The following is a 19,105-nucleotide window of genomic DNA, read 5'->3' on the forward strand; positions in this document are numbered from 1 at the left end:
ACGCAAAACATATAAAAAAAAAGTGTATAAATGACATAAAACAGTGTATCGTCTTTTTTTGTATAATGTGCTCTTTTATACAGCTTATGTTTTCTGTATTGCTGCTGCAGGCTATTATATTTCACGGATAGTATCTAATATAAATCGTAGGATTTCTGCGACTTTTAAAATATGTATTCCCTCCAAAAGACCCTAGTAGTGAAATAACTACACCAACTGGATACAATTTTGATTAATGTATGCTTTGCCCTCAGCGGCGGATGTTTTTTTTGTTTCGGGCCTGTGTTTTGTTACTGAACATTTATGTGTTGATTATGCGCATTGAGTGCGCAGGAGGCAGCCGAGTGAACACGTTGGAAAACTGACAAGGGATTGCCAAATCATTTCCTTGCCTGGGAATGACGTCCCTCCAGCACAATTCAGTTATATTTAGAGCCTATATATAGTGGAGTCGCCCCCTAGGCTTTGTTGACTCTGCAGCAGGCAGCAGCAAGGGATCACGATACTGAGAGGAGACGTCCTGAAACTGACACCATGTGACCTATATAGTTACGATATTGTTTGTGATCTTTAAAGCATACATGTGAATCACTCCGTCTGGCTTCCGATGAGATTACATTTTAAAAACGTAGTAACGTTCGCACAACTTGCACATTAATCAACAGAGGCAACCAGGGTTCATATAAACCTACTGTTTTAAGTCAAACCTGTACAAAACACCAATAGTATATTCACAAAGGACACAAGAAAGAGTATTGTTTCCCACATTGCGACACAAAGTTGGATGATATGACCCAAACCGGTTGAAATCTCCAGCTATGCTTTCTGGGTAAAGTGCGCCCCGGTATCCGCCCATATTCGCTAAAGGAGGCCAACCTGAGCAGCAAGGCCGGACGCTGGATCAAATGGAAAGTTCAATCGATTAATTTGCCCACTTTTTCGCATGTTCCCGCTTGCTTCTGATACGAGGTAGACTGACTTAAATGCGGGCGTTTCGGTGTGAAATAGGAAATGCAGAGATCGTGTGAAACGAGAGGATTATCAGCTTGACTTATTTGGTCGCTACTTCGGACGCGGAACTCCACTCGCTAAAAGGTAAAACAAATGGATACAATTAATGCATGCGTGTCGCTTTGAGGTTTGTTGCAACGTTGTATTTGCTAATTTAGTAAACGGGTCAGTTTGAGTGCCATGTAACCACTGAATAATATCATTATGGTGGGAGTATTCATTTTCGTTGGCAGAGCAAACTACGCCCAATTGTTAACCTAACGTCTGGCCCTGCAATGCAGACCTTTGGGTTAGCCTGTCAATGGCGGCTTATAAAATCACCACTTTCCCCCATTGAATGAATGGTACCGAGTTTGTGCGGGCACACGGTTCGAGCAATGCTGCATTAATGAATTACTCTTTGTATGTCACATGAGGTTAGCTGAAAGAGGCTAACGTTAGTTAGCTTATTTTTTGAGGCTGTGGGCGAGCTCCAATGCTAAGCTAGCAGCCTGGTTATTTAAACACAGTGCTCCGAGGGTTTCTCACACACCCGATATGGCAACCCTGCGGGCACAGACCAGTGGATTTAAATCAAATTCCTTTCGACTTTTAAGCCTACTGTGGGTGTTGTTGCCTGCTTGAACACAACGCAAGGGCTTTTCATTGAAAGGCCTGCTCTATCCTCGGTTAATTCACATAGGTGGTGAACTGTTACATAGTAGCCTTCTATACATTAATTCAATAATTAAGTAGCACATTTGTTTGTTAATGTTAGTCATCACCGCGTTGGTGATTCTCATGGAGTGATGCTGTTTGAAACATGTGGTCGTCTTTTTGGGAATAAACTTGTCACCGTTAATGTAGTAACGTTAGATTTAAGGGTAGCGGTATATACAGTGCCATCCAGACGGTGTTTTAACAAGGCAAACAAAAACGGGGTAAATCATATTTACAGGAAATTATTTTTTTCCATTTAAATCCTACAACATCATAACTTTACCACAGTTTGAGGCATTAAATCGCAACAACGGAGGTGAGGGAACTGAGTTAACTTATTATTGGACTACACATGTACTACATTCTGTCATTCAAATGCTTGCACTGCCTGATAAGATGATAAGTTATGCTATTTTAACAGGCATGGCAAGCATGTAGCAGACAACTTTTAAGGGTTGCTTGGTGAAATGGTCCGTGACATTGTCAGTTGTCTTATCTGTTTATGTAAAGAGAAGATGGTTTCCTAATGGACAGAACAGCCTTGCTTGTATGTGTAAGTCACAGGCGGTGTTGGGTAGAATGTCTGAAATACAGCGGAGCATTTTAGATGTAGTAAAAGTGTAATTATGTCAGCCAAATGCCTATCAAACTACATTGTCGGTTTTGTTTGTCTAGAGAAGGCCAGTGATATTGAGTGGAGCTCCTCCCTGACTGCAGGCTGTGCAGAGCTGTGAGCAGTGTTGTACTGTAACTTCTGAAAAGGCCAGCTGCCACTATTGACGGGTGCTGCTCCACAAAGCCGGCAGACAGTGGAGAGCCTCTCAGTAACTTGTCAATTTTGGAGCCTTAATGTAATGTCATGGATTTCTGCCTGGGGTTAGTTTCTGTTGTGTGGCTGCTACTCAGAAAACACCACAGAATGTGTCGCTGGATCCAGACATTATGTATGCTGTGTATTCATACCTATGTTTATTTATTTTACTTCAGTACCTGATGATTTGTGACGTGAAGCTTATTTTTGTGTCATAGAAATAGTTTAAAGATTTTATTTTAATTTTGAGGGCTTATGGTGATTTAAATAGCAAGATGTCCTTATTTCAGTAGCAGTTCGTCAGTGCTTGTATTCCCTTATTTGCTCATAATCTCTTTCATGTTCTGTGTGTTGTGGTCGTTTCTTCTGCAAGCTTCTTGTTTAATTTTTTAGATGGGCATTTTCTAAATGAAAAGCAAAATAAACACGATGGTATGAAATCTATTTTCCAGTGAATCATGAGTGTTATTAAAAGAATAGTGTTTTTCCACACACGGCGGCATTAGTAGTTCTCTGGTGTTGATGCATTAAAGCAGCAAATAGAGTGAATTGACACAATATTTAGAACCTAATACTTGAGTTTTAACCTTCCACAACAGAATATAACATCTTGGTGCAGACAGGTTTACACATCCCAGAAATTCACTTCCTTTAAGGCTTTGAGGGTGCCCCAGATGAATTGATGCTGTGCCAGATGACTCTTTGGAAATATCTGAGTATAATGTGATTGATGTTTTGTTTTTTTGGTCCCACAGGTGAATCATGACAGAATATAAGCTGGTAGTGGTGGGAGCTGGTGGTGTCGGCAAGAGCGCACTGACTATTCAGCTCATCCAGAATCACTTTGTGGATGAATACGACCCCACCATTGAGGTAAAGAAACGTGTGTGCATGCATCTGTATGTGCGAACGTGTTTCCTCTCAAGTTCATTACTGTGTATGGTTTTCGGTATGGGGCAGAACAACGAGAAACTCCTTGCAGCAGGTTCTTCTGGTTTAGGTCTTTAAAAGACTTCAAACTGGTTTTTAATAACTTTCCATGCATGTCTGCTTTCCTGCTTTCTCCCGGGGGGCAGCCTATGCTGAGTAAACAGTCTCATTATGATATCAATCCATTATTTATAGGCCGTTGCAGGTTAGAGCTCCAGTATAGATTATTTGAATACAATAATCTGAAACCAAATCTACTCACTGGATCAGACAGTAATTGTTTGTGCTGGATCAGATTGAGTGTGAGGAGAAGCTGGAGTGCTTTGTCACAGTCAAAATTAAGTCTGTAGGTCTGATGGAAAATAGAGTGACCTGATACAGCTAGAGTAGGGCTGAATTTAAATGCGGTTCTGTACCGTTTTAAGCAAACTCATATCAATACAATCATGCCCTGATGAAGCAGATTTATACATATTCTAATCACCAAGCCATTATTACAACAAAGTTTAAAGAAAAAGTATGGTGAATCTTGGAAAGTCATGCGCCGTATCCAGCTAGATGTTTAAACCCACTCATCATGAGCTCAAGTATAAAGAAAATGAATAATTATTGAGTTCGGTCATCCACAACCTGTCTCTTATTCTTTGTATTAAGCTGATATATGGACACTCGGCCCACTGAATCCCAGAATTCTAATCGCTGTCTGACCTCCTCCAGGACTCGTACAGAAAGCAGGTAGTGATCGATGGAGAGACGTGTCTGCTGGACATCTTGGACACTGCAGGTCAAGAGGAGTACAGCGCCATGAGGGATCAGTACATGAGGACAGGGGAGGGCTTCCTCTGTGTCTTTGCCATCAACAATACCAAGTCCTTTGAAGACATTCACCACTATAGGTAAGCTAAGAGACTAAAGGTTTGGAGGCTTTGGACTCGGTGTGATGACAGGGTTTTAATCACAGTTAAAAGGGAGAATATTTTGTGACATCCTTGTGATCTAAGGGTGTACGGTGTTAATTCTGTAATCACAATGTCAGTCTGGGAACCTCTAATGTATGTCTTTCCCCTTCTCTCTAACTCTTCATTGCCTCCCTACCCATTGTCTAGAAACGGCCAAACTGCTCAGATTTTTTTATTTTTTTGACATTACCATTGGAGTAGTGCCTCAGTTGGAATTGTAATCCAATGATATTTCTATTGTGTCTGTCAATGTCCAGAGAACAGATTAAGCGGGTGAAGGACTCTGAGGACGTCCCCATGGTGTTGGTGGGGAATAAGTGTGACCTCCCGTCCCGGACAGTGGACACCAAGCAGGCTCAGGACTTAGCACGCAGCTACGGCATTCCCTTTATTGAGACCTCAGCCAAAACCAGACAGGTGAGAGTCCAGCTCGAGACGGCCACGCCCTCAAGACTCAAACAGTTTAGCATTTCAGTCTGTCACTAAACTGCTGTATTCAACTACAGGTTTGTAGAGAGTGTTGAATGCATTTGGTCTCAGGGATATTGGCTTGATGGACACAACAGTCCTATAAATTTCATGATGAAATCAAATTTTATTCTTCCAGAGAGATTTGGCCGACAGTCATTTTGACAAGTGTCCTTGCTAAGGCTTGACGATCTTGGCACTCGGATCACAAGAAAAGTTAAAGCTTTGAGTCATGTGGTGCTGTTGATTTGTGTCACATCTGTTGGTCTTTTTTTTTTTTTTTTTACAATGTTGCTTGGAAATGTCTCGGGAAATGCCCTGCTCATCCTCAAATCCTCTTTGGTTTATTTTTATTTTTATTTATGGGTGATAATGTAACCATTGCATGCTACTTTGTGGTGTATATATGAAATGATATCCCCATTAGGGCCGTCTACAGAGGATCCTGCATTATAAATAGTCAGCAAATCAGTAAACGTGTGTTAAGCATGAAAGGACAAACTGTCGGTAATTTCACAGGGGGTTAATGATTCTGCTTGCTGGTTACTGTGACTGGGTGTTCTTGGAAGATTTGCCACGGCTCATCAAATGGTGTGTGTGTGTGTGTGTCGTGAGCATGGCCGTAGGTGGCTGACTGACTGACGCAGCGTTCTGTAAACACATCCTTTCCTGATCTCTCTGACCTGGGGTGAATCACGGCTCTTTCTGGTGCAGGGGAAATTAATGACACAATGATTAATTTCTTACAGATCTGTTTGCCTATTCCTACATGAGTATACCAATAATTCACTATCCACACTGTGCTGCTGCCGCTGTTGGACCAGGAAACATTTTCTTGCATTGGAAGCCACCTGTTGTTTGCCAGGTCTTAGGGATTTCATCTGATTTCTCTGGGAAATCTCCCACTTACAGTATAATGCACAATCAAAATATGCTCCTAATGCATGCGCCTTTCCTTTATATTTGGCAAGACAGTTAGTGATACTCCACCTTAATCTTTTCACTCACCCACTGGAGGCTGGAAAGGTGTCTGTTTTAAAGTTTACAGTTTGATTTTTAGTTAAGTTTGAGTGGATTTCTACGATGAACGAAAACCATTGGAATTCTTTGAATCCATTCTTCATTGGGAAGAAAGGAAACGGAAATTTTTCATGCTTGAAAAGGAGTTGATACACAGGTGGTGAGTGTTTGATATTCACAAGCTAAAGTTTGGGTGGAGTATCACTAGAAAAGACAGGCCAGACAATGCAGGGAGACCCACCTCAAAACATTGGTTCTGCTTCACTCCTTTGTACCTGTAAGCTGTAACACATGCACCCATGCAGTATGTCCTCCTGTATTCCTCAACATTGAGGGAAGTTGTGTCTCTAATGCTGCAGAGAGTGGAAGATGCCTTTTACACTCTGGTACGGGAGATCAGGCTGTACCGGCTCAATAAGCTCAGCAAGGAAGAAAAGACTCCGCGCTGTGTCAAGCTTAAAAAGTGTGTTGTGATGTGAAAGGGGTAAGTGTATGCAGCCGCGCGCCCGTGTGTGTGTGTGTGTGTGTGTGTGTGTGTGTGTGTGTGTGTGTGTGTGTGTGTGTGTGTGTGTGTGTGTGTGTGTGTGTGTGTGTGTGTGTGTGTGTGGTGGGGATTGTGGAGAAGGCAATGGGAGAGGACATGCAATGAGAGCTGTTGCTTTATGGTTCTCAAAGCCAACCTGCTGGTTTCTACTGGGGCTGTGGTGGAGCTCTAACGAGGCTGAAACAGCTGATGATTTCTCCCCTTTTCAGTGTCTGTGTCTCATCGCTGATAATGATCTTAGGCCATTTTCATACTGGGTTTGGTTTACTTTAGTCTGACCGTGAGTTTGACTGCCCCCCCACCCCTTCTGAACCGTGCCAGTCTGCCTTCACACTTTCTACTTTTGTGCCGATCCGGGGGTACATTGCGTAATTCTTTCCTCATCAGGGTACTGGCCTTTCCCTTATTCCCATAAGGAAATGATGACGGTAAGCATTTAGATGTGTGCAAGAAAAATGGATACTGGTGTGCAAGCAGGCAGTTCCACGTGAGCATGATTGAAGTAATACAAAAGTCTGAACATTTTAAATAAACAAAACACTACTACCCTACCAGTAAAAACTCTAACATGGCATCATAGGTTCTGCTCATACACCAGTGAGGTATTTTATGTTCTCTTTTGTTCAAAATAATACCACTGAAACGTATGCGTTTCTGTGAGAAAATAATTGCTTTCTAACTGCACACAAGCCATACTACAGTTGGCGTAGAGCCAATAAGACCACCCCCTTGAGGTTGACTTGGTCTGTACCTATGTTCAGAAAAGGCCGATTTCCAGGCAACTGTTCCCAGTGTTCCCAGATTCGGGCTAAACTACCAGTGTGAAAGTGTCCCAAGCTGCTGAAATCAACATGAAGAAAGGGTGTGTGGGAGCCAACGTGTGTTATTAAAGGAGATTATGCGAATCTGGACCAAATCATGTGCTGATGTTTCCAAGGAGGATGTGGTCCAAGAAACTGGCAGATATGTTTTGAACAAAAATTTTGTGTTTGTGGGTGATTTTTTTATTTATTTATTTTTTTTTATTTTTGCAGCTGCAAATCCCCAAGTCTTTCTTTTCCTTTCCTGCTGTCTTTTTTTTTCACAACCTGAAGTGACCTCAGGCTCTTTACGCTGCAGCACCTTGCAGAGTCATCACTTTAATTGCACTCAACAAACTGTTGTCTGGTATTCACGCACTTGCCTCTGTGTGGCATCGACAGACAACTAGCTGTATCTACATGGAGCCTTTTTATTCACTAATAATAATTTAAAAGCCTCATTTTAACACCTCCGTCAGAATAACTTGGCTTGACTTAAATCAAAGCTGATCACCTGTGGAAGTTGTGCCACTCTTATATTTGTTGCTTATGAGTTTTCTACCATTTTTCTGAGTGTTGCATCTTTCCCAGTGGAACAATCTTTTTATATTAGTTATAGGGAGATAAAGAGAAGGCTCGCCTCCTGTTCAATAACTCTTGTTAGTAGAATATTTTCATATTTAAAAAATGTTGCTTTGGCACAAACCCACAGCAGTAAACCAGTATTAGTGCCAACCGTTCGATGCAGTGTCATCTTTTTTTAGGTTTTAAACCTGCTCTGGGAGTTGTAAATTTGGATTGATTACATTCAGCGGTAAAGAAATTGGCTCATGTAACTGCAGCTACTGTCAGTGTTGTCAGTGGGAACAGAAGTTCACTCTGGAATACATTAATCATGTTTGGTCTGTACTTTAAAATGGATTGAGAAATGCACCTGCACTCTGATGTGTGTCATGCTGATGTACACTTTGACAATTCTGGTTTTGAATTGGGGGGGGGAAAAAGTAATCCAAATAATTCAATTAAATGTTCATAGATATGAAAATGTTTGATGACAAATACTTAAGTTTCTTTTGCAGTGGAACAAGTCAAGGCTACACATCAGTTTGATATTAAAGATTGGAGTGTTGATTGGAGTTTAATCTGTCCAATGTTTCAAAAAGAGTGGAATTACCCTTTAAATTCAGCAAATTCAACATTGTCAATCTTTTAAATGGTTTCAGATTGTATCATTTTTGTGTCTTCTTATACGTTTTATGTTGGCAATCATTGGTATTCTGGTATGAAAATAATAACCTGATACTAAATATTATATTGTTTTTATTGTTTTTTCAGGGCGTTGATGATGCCTTTTACACATTAGTGAGAGAAATCCGGAAGCATAAGGAGAAGATGAGCAAGGAGGGCAAAAAGAAGAAAAAGAAGTCCAAGACAAAGTGTACACTTATGTGAATAATTACCCCCTTTTCAAGACAGACTAAAATAGAACTATGTTGAACAGTTAAAGTAATACATTTTGTACATTACACTAAATTATTAGCCTCTTTCTCAATACCCACCATACTGAATACTAAACCTGACCCTTTTCTGCCTTTCTATTATTATTTGCTACTTGGACACCAATAAGCTTTATTTTCAGTTTAGTGCCAGTTGCCCACATGTGTTGGTCCAACATTTTGATTTTATAGGATGATTTGGATAGTTTTTATATACCTATAGAGCTGTAAGCTAATTGCATCACAACTCATGTTTGGCAAATTATTCATTACCAAGTTTTTTTCTTCCCCTTACTTAAAAGGTCCATGACCTGTAAAGGTTCTGTAATGGCCTTTTTAAGTTTGGGATGCCAAAGAATGTTTTTTTTTTTTTTTTTTTTTAATCCCAATTCTCGTAGACAAAACGGATCTGAGGAAGGGACCAACATTCAGCCAGATGAGATCCAAATGTCCCAGCCACTGTGTAATTGCCTCCTCTAGGTATGACTTAGTTATTTCACTGATTATAAGTATGCATGCAAACTCCTCTCCTAATATTTTAACACCCTAATTAGCTATTAATTAATTTACAATTTGTCAATGCTTTGTACTGTGTGGGGAGTGATTTCTTGCCTCCATGAAATGTTTTTTTTTTCTTTTTGCATGCAATGTGTCCTAGATGACATGAGTATTGCAAACTTCCTCTGTTTAATGCATTTATAGAGCCATCAATGAGGAACTTAAACCTAAGTGGATATCATACGGTCTTGTTTTTCAGGCTTATATTAAGTAATCATTACTTGCCTTTGTGAGTAAGAAATCCGCCATTTTAGCTTGATTAATGACAAATTCAAAGTTACAGATTTCTACCAGTTTTCTTTTTTTTTTTGGATGATAAAACGAGACTAGCGGCCAGGTGTTGTGTTGGCCAGAGTCATTTTATGTTGCAGGGATTCTTGCCTCGTGATCGCTACTATCGAGCAGCTTGTAGGACCTCACTGGCAAATTATTGCCTGCTTTTCTTTACTCTGAGGCTTGACTGCAGGATTGTTTAATTTATCCTGACAACAATCACTTTATTGCTATTTGTTACAAAAACAGTTAAAGAGTTCTCCTGTCAACATCCTCACGATTGAGGCGTCATATTTGAACAGTGTGAGGACCGTTTATCAGCTCCATATTCAATGTTTGTTAGGTTTTCAATTTGAGGATTGATTATTCTCCAGTAGCTGGCCATAGAGGTGTCCTGCCTTGCACATTTCCCTACGCTGTGGACTCGTTAGTTTTTTGACTGGCTAGAAAGCAGAAAGCATCTTTTAAGCAGCTTTCAGGAACATTTCTCTTGGTGTGGTGTCACAGAGGTTGTTTAAAATGTTGTCCAAATGGATTTTGAGATTCTTCCTTTTTGCTGAGCTTTTTGAAAGAGTTTTTGGATTCATTTTTTTAAAGTGTTGAAATTGTTTGGTGGGCTGCCTTTCAACAGAAATGATTGTCCAGCAAAGTAATTTGTCATTTTCTCTCACAAAGCTTGTTTGTCGTGGTGGTGTAACTGGAACTGATGTTTGTAAATGAGGCAATAATTGCCATAAAATTGGTTTTTAGAGAACATTGTCTGAATTAATATTAAAAAAAGAGTCCTAGTTTCTTTCCCAGGTCAACCTGTATTTCCATCGTATTTACAAGCTGTTCCCCTGGGGATTTTTATTTGCCTTTTATGTTTGCATTAGGTGCTACATTTAGACAGTAGAAAGAGACCAGACAACATTTACTTTGTCGTGTGTGTGTGTGTGTGTGTGTGTGTGTGTGTGTGTGTGTGTGTGTGTGTGTGTGTGTGTGTGTGTGTGTGTGTGTGTGTGTGTGTGTGTGTGTGTGTGTGTGTGTGTGTGTGTGTGTGCGCTCAAGAAATAGACACAATGCTGTTCCAGGAGAGCAAAGTTATTGATACAGAAAATCCAGACATTATACATTTAGCTTTTGGGATTAATGAATTTTGACCCAGTTTATTATTACCTCTTTTTCCATTAAGTAGATAATAACTGTTGATGCAATTTTAATTATGGAACCCTCTCTTGTTAACAATACGGTTTCAAAAGTAGTTTTACTGAAATGTTTGAAATGTTCCTCTTCCTTTGATTGCGTGCCAACAGCTAATTTCTGAAATGTATCATTTGTACCTGGATCATATTTTAACAACCTTTGTATAGTTGTGATACTGAAAGGTGCATATTTTGTAAATTGTGCTTCATGTTGTTGGTGTGTCTAAATGAATGTTGCTTTAATGGAGGTTCACTCCACTCTGTGTATGTGATTAGAGAGTGTGACTGGGTCCAGGTCTAGGGAAGTGAATGAATGACCACTTTACAACACACCTGTTGTGGGCAGTGTAGAGTGGTGGTCTGATCTCATATGAGTCTATTTTTTGCCATGAATCTCACCACTCCTATTTAATGTGTAATAAAGAACAAAGTAAAGAGGAACTTAACTTTGTCTTTCTTTCTAAAATTGTCTTTAGATTTTCGTTCTTTTTGAAACACTTGTATGTTTGCTCCATCCACTGCTGGAGGACATGGTCACAATTATCATATTGAGACTAATGTGCAGTATTATAAGCTTGTGAATGAACATTTTGAAGGAGTTCTACATTTCCTTATTTGTAATTCTAGTACGTCTTAGAATGATATCAATGTTGCCCAGCAGGTGGTACTGTTCACTTATTTTGACAGGTTTGACTCTGAAAGACCTCACAATCTAATACGGGTCTGTTCTACCAGCGGCCCACAGAGTGAGCCTAGATTAAGCTTTTGCAAGTCATGTATATTTTCCAAAATAGACCAGGATTGAATATGTTCATTTGAGAGAGAAAAACACACATGGGTTTTCTATGCTTCCATTTATTTTTATTGAAGGCAGTCACCTTTGGTAAGAAGAAATCATTTCATGCATTGTCAAATTGATTATTATTGAGGTTTTAAAGGAAATTAGTTGTTCATTTTCTAAATTTGAAAAAGCAACTATTTAATTTATCTGTAAACCAGTGGCAAGAGGAGATATTCAAAGTGACTTTTTGTGGTGTATTGTAATTAAATAACTCTGTGTCTATCAAAATACATAAGTCCATCATAATTGAGGTATTAAATTATCTTATTACTATCATTTAAGTTGGTAAGAGCTTACATTTTATGAAAATGCTGAGCCTGATTAACTAATATGCCATGCATATTTCATCATTGGACTGCAGGTTTCAAAGGTGACTTTAGGAGGCAGTGTGTTGGTATGCTGCAGCTGAACAAATGGGACCAAACCCATTCAAATTAAGAAAACAAAATATCACCTTTAACATATTTTTGGACAGGATCACATAAAACTTGTAAAAACAGCAGTGATCTGGAGAACACCAATGTACATGAATAATTGTATAAATAAATAAAGTATAATATAATATAAGTCAGAGGACTCATTGTTGGAATGCTGATTCAGCATTCCAAGTATTGTTCTTCGAATCTTTATTCTTCAACTTCAACTATTTCTTCCGTACGTATTTTGGCACTTAATGACTTCCAAATTTTTTCAGCTACAGAAACTGTTCAAATATCAAAATGTTCAGCTTTTTCAGGAGAGGGGTGCTATTTCTCATAATATTTCTAATCTTTCAACTTTTTGCAACCTATTTTTTGAATGGGATGTCTATGGAGAATATTTTTAAATCCTCTTAAACTTCTTCAACTTTCAAATCCTTCTACTTCCTCATACTTTCAGCTACAGACACCATTTAAACTTTCGAATGTTGAGAAAACCCTGATCAATGATTGTATGTTATAATCATTTTGATATCTTTTACACTTTTTGAATAGTAGCATTTTTGCTTTTATGTGTTTTTCAGTCCTTTTCTGCTTTTATAATGGGTGTGTATTGCGCAGCTTAGAGTGCGTGATGTCACCGCTAGAGTGAAGAGGAGCTTGAGATTCCTGTGAAAAAAATATTTGTCTTTTGCGACTGACTCCTCAATTTTCACTCTTCATGCATAATATTTGGATGGAAACGTAGCTAATCTTGTCCTTGTCGTAGAGAAATGACTGTGGTATCCCACAGATTTACACATTTGGCACAAAAGCCTTCAATTGAGAGGAAAACCAACTTTCTGCAATGTTAAATTGTACTTCAAAAAAGTCTTGCACAGACAATCGTACCCCATTTCTAAATCGCCATTGAAGCCACTTTTATTTACACAACAGACACAATTTTCACATGATCTGTTCTTCAAGTCATCCTTGCACTCCAGTATTAATATTGGAGCAATAGGGGCTATGGTTATGGGGGTTTTGGGGTTTTGTTTGACAGGTGTTTCCCAGTCTTTTCTCATGAAAAGGCTGCCAGGCTCACAGGTGTTCGTGCTTGAGCTAATTACTGATGTTTATAAACACACAGACTCTCCAACCACTGCGTCATCACCATGGCAACCAGTGACACACACACGCTCTGTCTGTCTGTCTGTCTGTCTGTCTCTACACACTCAGTCCATCTAACTGTCTGCCTGTCTGTCTCTCTCTCTCAATCACTCAGTCTGTCTGCCTGTCTGTCTGTCTGTCTCCCTTTCTGTGAATGAATCCTGTCTTTTAATAACCTCTGTTTGTGTGTTTCATGCATTCTGATTCTGTCTCCTCTCCTCTCTCCCCCACCCAGCCCCACCATTTTAAAATAAAAGCCCCATGGATTAATTGTTAACTGTATTTAAACATTAAGCTCAAAATTAGGCTTTTTTCTTGAAATAATTAATGCTCTTACTAATAGTGCGACAACTACTACTACTGCTGCTAATATTTCTAGTATTACTACTACTACTACTGCTATTACTGCTACCATCAATATTATTACTACCACTACTGCTAATACTACCACTTCTACTATTACTTATACTACAACTGCTACTACTACTACTGCTATTCATGCTACAAAAAGTACTAATACTACTACAGGTATTAGTACGACTGCTACTAGTACTACTACTACTGCTATTACTGCTACTTCAAAAACTGCCATTACTATTACTGCTACGACTACTTCTTCTTCTACTACTCCTACTGTTATATTAAATACTACGACCACTACTACAGCTATTACTATGACAACTGATGCTACTACTTCTTCTTCTAATTACTAATACTTCTACTACTAATAATACTTCTACTACAACTACAACTTCTACTACTACTACAAATATCACTACTGCTGACATTTTTTAAGCCACAGAAACCGTTCGAATATCAAAATGTTCAGCTCTTCCAGGAGAGGGGTGATGTGACGTTTCATATTTGTAATCTTTAAACTTTTGAATTATTAAGCTTTTTGCCTTCTGCAGCCACGCTCAATACTTCAGCTCTGCCAGACCCCGAGGATCCCCAGACCTCCGCTGATCATCATAGCCGTTGGTGGCACAAGTCAACCAGAAGTCACCACAGTCACTGCATCCCTAAGATTCCCCCAGGGTGTCACTCCACCATTTCCTCTACACATCATCACACCAACACCTCTACAATTCTCTACAGCCACACCCATGCCGATCGCAATGGGACCCGTCCTGACCGTTGTCCCTGTTTGTTTCACCTTCCAGTTCACGACTCCTGAGCCGGATCCACCGAGAGGAGACAGCATGTGATCCAGCCAGAAAGTTTTAGTTACTCTGTGTTATTGTTGTACATATACATGGGTAGTACTTGGCTTTTACTTTTATTTAACATGTCCTCATAAGGGTGGGAGAGAGAGAGAGAGAGAGAGAGAGAGAGAGAGAGAGAGAGAGAGAGAGAGAGAGAGAGAGAGAGAGAGAGAGAGAGAGAGAGAGAGAGAGAGAGAGAGAGAGAGAGAGAGAGAGGTGTGGAGATGAAAATGATTCAGGGATAAAAGATTCAATTCAATTATATTTATTTTGTATAGCACAAAATCACAAATCAGCCATACAGGGCTTCACAATCTGTACACATGCGACATCCTCTGTCCTGGACCCTCACATCGGAACAGGAAAAACTCTCCCAAAAACCCCTTTAACGGGGAGAACAGAGGGAGAAACCTGTGGGAGAGCAACAGAGGAGGGATCCCTCTCCCAGGATGGACAGAAGTGCAATAGATGTCACGTGTACAGACCGAACAATAAAACAGTTACAACACATTCAATGTATATGACAGGACCACGGCAGGAGGTTTGTCCACGGTCCAGGTGTAACCAGGATCCACGGAAACCTGTGAGGCGAGAAAGCACAAACATTCTGGTGAAGAAGCAAAGTCAGTACTGTGCGGTAATAATCGGTAATAGAAATAGTAATGCGAGTAATAATAAAAATGATAATACCAGTGGGTGTCAGTAGGGACATGGAGGAGGAAGGACCAGGGTCCAGATTTAACCAGGATCCATGGAAACCTGTGAGGAGAGAAAGCACAAAGACTCCGGGGAAGAAGCAAAGTTAGAAATGTGAATTAATGGGACAAGAATTCATGGGATTCAGTATCAATTATGAATAAAAAGTCAAAATTCTGACATAAAAAGTCATAATTATGAGACAGAAAGTCTTAATGGGATAAAAGTAATAATTATGAGATAGAAAGTCATAATTCTGACATAAAAAGTAATAATTATGAGATAAAAAGTCATAATGGGATAAAAGTAATAATTATGAGATAAAAAGCCATAACTTTGACATAAAAAGTCATAATTATGAGATAAAATGTCAATTATGAGATAAAAAGTCAACATTATTAGATAAAAAGTAATAATTTTGACACAAAAAGTCATGATTTTGACATAAAAAGTCATAATTATGAGATACAAAGTCTTAATGGGATAAAAGTAATAATTATGAGATAAAAAGCCATAATTTTGACGTAAAAGTCATGATTATGAGATACAAAGTCATAATGGGATAAAAGTCATAATTATGAGATAAAAAGCCATAATTGTGACATAAAAAGTCATAATTATGAGATAGAAAGTCTTAATGGGATAAAAGTAATAATTATGAGATAAAATGTCAATTATGAGATAAAAAGTCAAAATTATTAGATAAAAAGTCATAATTTTGACATAAAAAGTCATGATTTTGACATAAAAAGTAATAATTATGAGATACAAAGTCTTAATGGGATAAAAGTAATAATTATGAGATAAAAAGCCATAATTTTGACGTAAAAGTCATGATTATGAGATACAAAGTCATAATGGGATAAAAGTAATAAATATGAGATAAAAAGTCATAATTTTTACATAAAAAGTCATAATTATGAGATAAAAGTCATAATTATGAGATAAAAAGCCATAATTCTGACATAAAAAGTCATAATTATGAGACAGAAAATCTTAATGGGATAAAAGTAATAATTATGAGATAGAAAGTCATAATTCTGAAATAAAAAGTCATAATTATGAGATAAAAAGTCATAATGGGATAAAAGTAATAATTATGAGATAAAAAGCCATAATTTTTACATAAAAGTCATGATTATGAGATACAAAGTCATAATGGGATAAAAGTAATAAATATGAGATAAAAAGTCATAATTTTGACATAAAAAGTCATAATTATGAGACAAAAAGTCTTAATGGGATAAAAGTAATAATTATGAGATAGAAAGTCATAATTCTGACATAAAAAGTCATAATTATGAGATAAAAAGTCATAATGGGATAAAAGTAATAATTATGAGATAAAAAGCCATAACTTTGGCATAAAAAGTCATAATTATGAGATACAAAGTCTTAATAGGATAAAAGTAATAATTATGAGATAAAAAGCCATAATTTTGACGTAAAAGTCATGATTATGAGATACAAAGTCATAATGGGATAAAAGTAATAAATATGAGATAAAAAGTCATAATTTTTACATAAAAAGTCATAATTATGAGATACAAAGTCATAATGGGATAAAAGTCATAATTATGAGATAAAAAGCCATAATTGTGACATAAAAAGTCATAATTATGAGACAGAAAATCTTAATGGGATAAAATTAATAATTATGAGATACAAAGTCATAATTCTGAAATAAAAAGTCATAATTATGAGATAAAAAATCATAATGGGATAAAACTAATAATTATGAGATAAAAAGTCATAACTTTGACATTAAAAGTCATAATTATGAGATAGAAAGTCATAATTGTGACATAAAAAGTCATAATTATGAGATAAAAAGTCATAATGGGATAAAAGTAATAATCATGAGTTAAAAAGCCATAATTTGTACATAAAAAGTCATAATTATGAGATAAAATGTCAATTATGAGATAAAAAGTCAAAATTATTAGATAAAAAGTCATAATTTTGACATAAAAAGCCATAATTTTGACGTAAAAGTCATGATTATGAGATACAAAGTCATAATGGGATAAAAGTAATAAATATGAGATAAAAAGTCATAATTTTTACATAAAAAGTCATAATTATGAGATACAAAGTCATAATGGGATAAAAGTCATAATTATGAGATAAAAAGACATAATTTTTACAAAATAGTCCTTGTCTTTTAATGGGACCATGGTACTGTTTGATAGCTTTCCCCCCACACACCAAGCATAACAAAGTCAAAGTGACTCCAAGCAAAAGATAACTTTCGCTGTATTGCCTCGAGGGTTAGAAGGTTTAAAAGTCTGCATTTTTCTTTTTGAAATATTTCTCCATCTCTTTTCTTCACCGCAACATCTACCGCCATCATTTAATTCTACTATCTTACATTAACAAGGTCATTATTTCGCTACCTACTGTCTGCCACCCACTGGCATGGAAGAGTATTTAATTACTTATCCAGCCACTATATTGCAGGCTCAGACGCTCAACAATGGCAAATTATATATATAAATCACAGTGGGGGATTGCACAAAGGTCTCTCACCCATAACTTGATGTTACACCTGGTGTATTCACAAGCTCTTCAACCATGCATTACAAGTCCTAAACTGTTGGTGTTGATGTATTAGGTCAGTGTTTTTCAACCTTTCCTGAGCACATGTTTTACAATATCAGTGATTTGTTTTAATAATAGTGCTAGTGTACCTGACTGCTACACAAACACAATTGAAACTGAATTCATATGAGCAGCTGGAAATTAAAATGTGATTAAATGTTCTTATCTGTAATTCAATGACGGGTTCAGAACACAACACAATAATGAATAGTAAATCATGTTGTTTATTGACTTTGTATTACTGTCATTGTAAAATGTAACCAAGCAATAACAAAAACAAAAAGCAATCAAAGGCCTTATGTCACAGCAGCCATACTAGAAATTACAATACTGTATGTAATGTATGTATTGCCTGATCGCCTAAAAAACATTAATTTGCATAGTTGAAATATTTTAGCCTGTTTTGAATGTCAACTTGTTTGAAAAATGTAAAAATCTGTATCATGAAACGGAGAACGAAACAGGTTTCGACAATGGAATTCTGAAAGTTGATTTTAGGAAATACTTTAAAATACATAAAAATGTGTTGAAATATTCTTCCCACACTGGCAGATTTAGTTTTCACCTTTTTTATAGTAAAATACAATCTTGAACTCAATTCCAGACTCAAGAGGTAGATTTCTCTGAGCAATGCATCATGTTTTATGTTTAGTATAAAGAATAATCTGCAGAATAACGAGTGTCTGTAGTCGTCAGGTAAATGTAGTGGAGATAAAAGCACAATATTCCTTTCTGAAATGCAGCAGATGTACAATTCCACCGATTTAAAAAGCTTATGGCTTATTTGTTTCAGCAAATACAGGAAAGAGAGCAATGGCATTTGTTAGGACTACACTCTGCGCTGCCTTCATGGTGACTGTGGTGATGTCTAAACCGGTGAGTAGCTCTCATATTGTGCTACAACCACGGTCAAGCAATCTAAGAGAACTTGTGACGAATGTAAAGAACGTTTATTGTTGGAATGCTGATTCAGCATGACTGTCTGTCTGCCTGTCTCTCTCTCCCAATCACTCAGTCCATCTGTCTGTCTGCCTGTCTCTCTCTCCCACACACTCAGTCCATCTGACTGTCTGTCTGTCTGTCTCTCTCTCCCACACACTCAGTGCTCTTCTCACTCAATCCAGATGACTGTCTGTCTGCCTGCCTGTCTCACTCACTCACTCAGTACATATAACTGTCTGTCTGCCTGTCTCACTCACTCACTCACTCACTCACTCACTCACTCACTCACTCACTCACTCAGTTCATATAACTGTCTGTCTGCTTGTCTCACTCACTCAGTCCATCTAACTGTCTGTCTGCCTGTCTCTCTCACTCACTCACTCACTCACTCACTCACTCACTCACTCACTCACTCAGTCCATCTAACTGTCTGTCTCTCTGTCTCTCTCACTCACTCACTCAGTCCATCTGTCTGTCTGCCTGTCTCTCTCACTCACTC

At 37.9% G+C, this 19,105-nt stretch overlaps 1 protein-coding gene across 2 annotated transcripts; it reads left to right on the forward strand.

The window, feature by feature from the left end:
* The first annotated feature begins 619 nt into the window (after positions 1 to 619).
* Positions 620 to 11,194, forward strand: kras (v-Ki-ras2 Kirsten rat sarcoma viral oncogene homolog). Of its 2 annotated transcripts, XM_068722596.1 has the most exons (6): positions 620 to 1,095; positions 3,277 to 3,394; positions 4,169 to 4,347; positions 4,668 to 4,827; positions 6,258 to 6,382; positions 8,578 to 8,663. In XM_068722596.1, exons 2-5 carry the CDS (start codon positions 3,284 to 3,286, stop codon positions 6,375 to 6,377), a joined length of 570 nt encoding a protein of 189 aa, XP_068578697.1. In that variant the 5' UTR covers positions 620 to 1,095; positions 3,277 to 3,283; the 3' UTR covers positions 6,378 to 6,382; positions 8,578 to 8,663. The 2 variants fall into 2 exon arrangements, with proteins under 2 accessions (XP_068578697.1, XP_068578698.1); XM_068722597.1 differs by lacking the exon at positions 6,258 to 6,382 and having other exon boundaries at positions 638 to 1,095; positions 8,578 to 11,194.
* The last annotated feature ends 7,911 nt before the right edge of the window (positions 11,195 to 19,105 follow it).

Source organism: Cebidichthys violaceus, unplaced genomic scaffold (genome assembly GCF_023349555.1).
Source record: "Cebidichthys violaceus isolate CVI_PGR_0920_01 unplaced genomic scaffold, fCebVio1.0.p SCAF_3, whole genome shotgun sequence".
NCBI lineage: Eukaryota > Metazoa > Chordata > Actinopteri > Perciformes > Stichaeidae > Cebidichthys > Cebidichthys violaceus.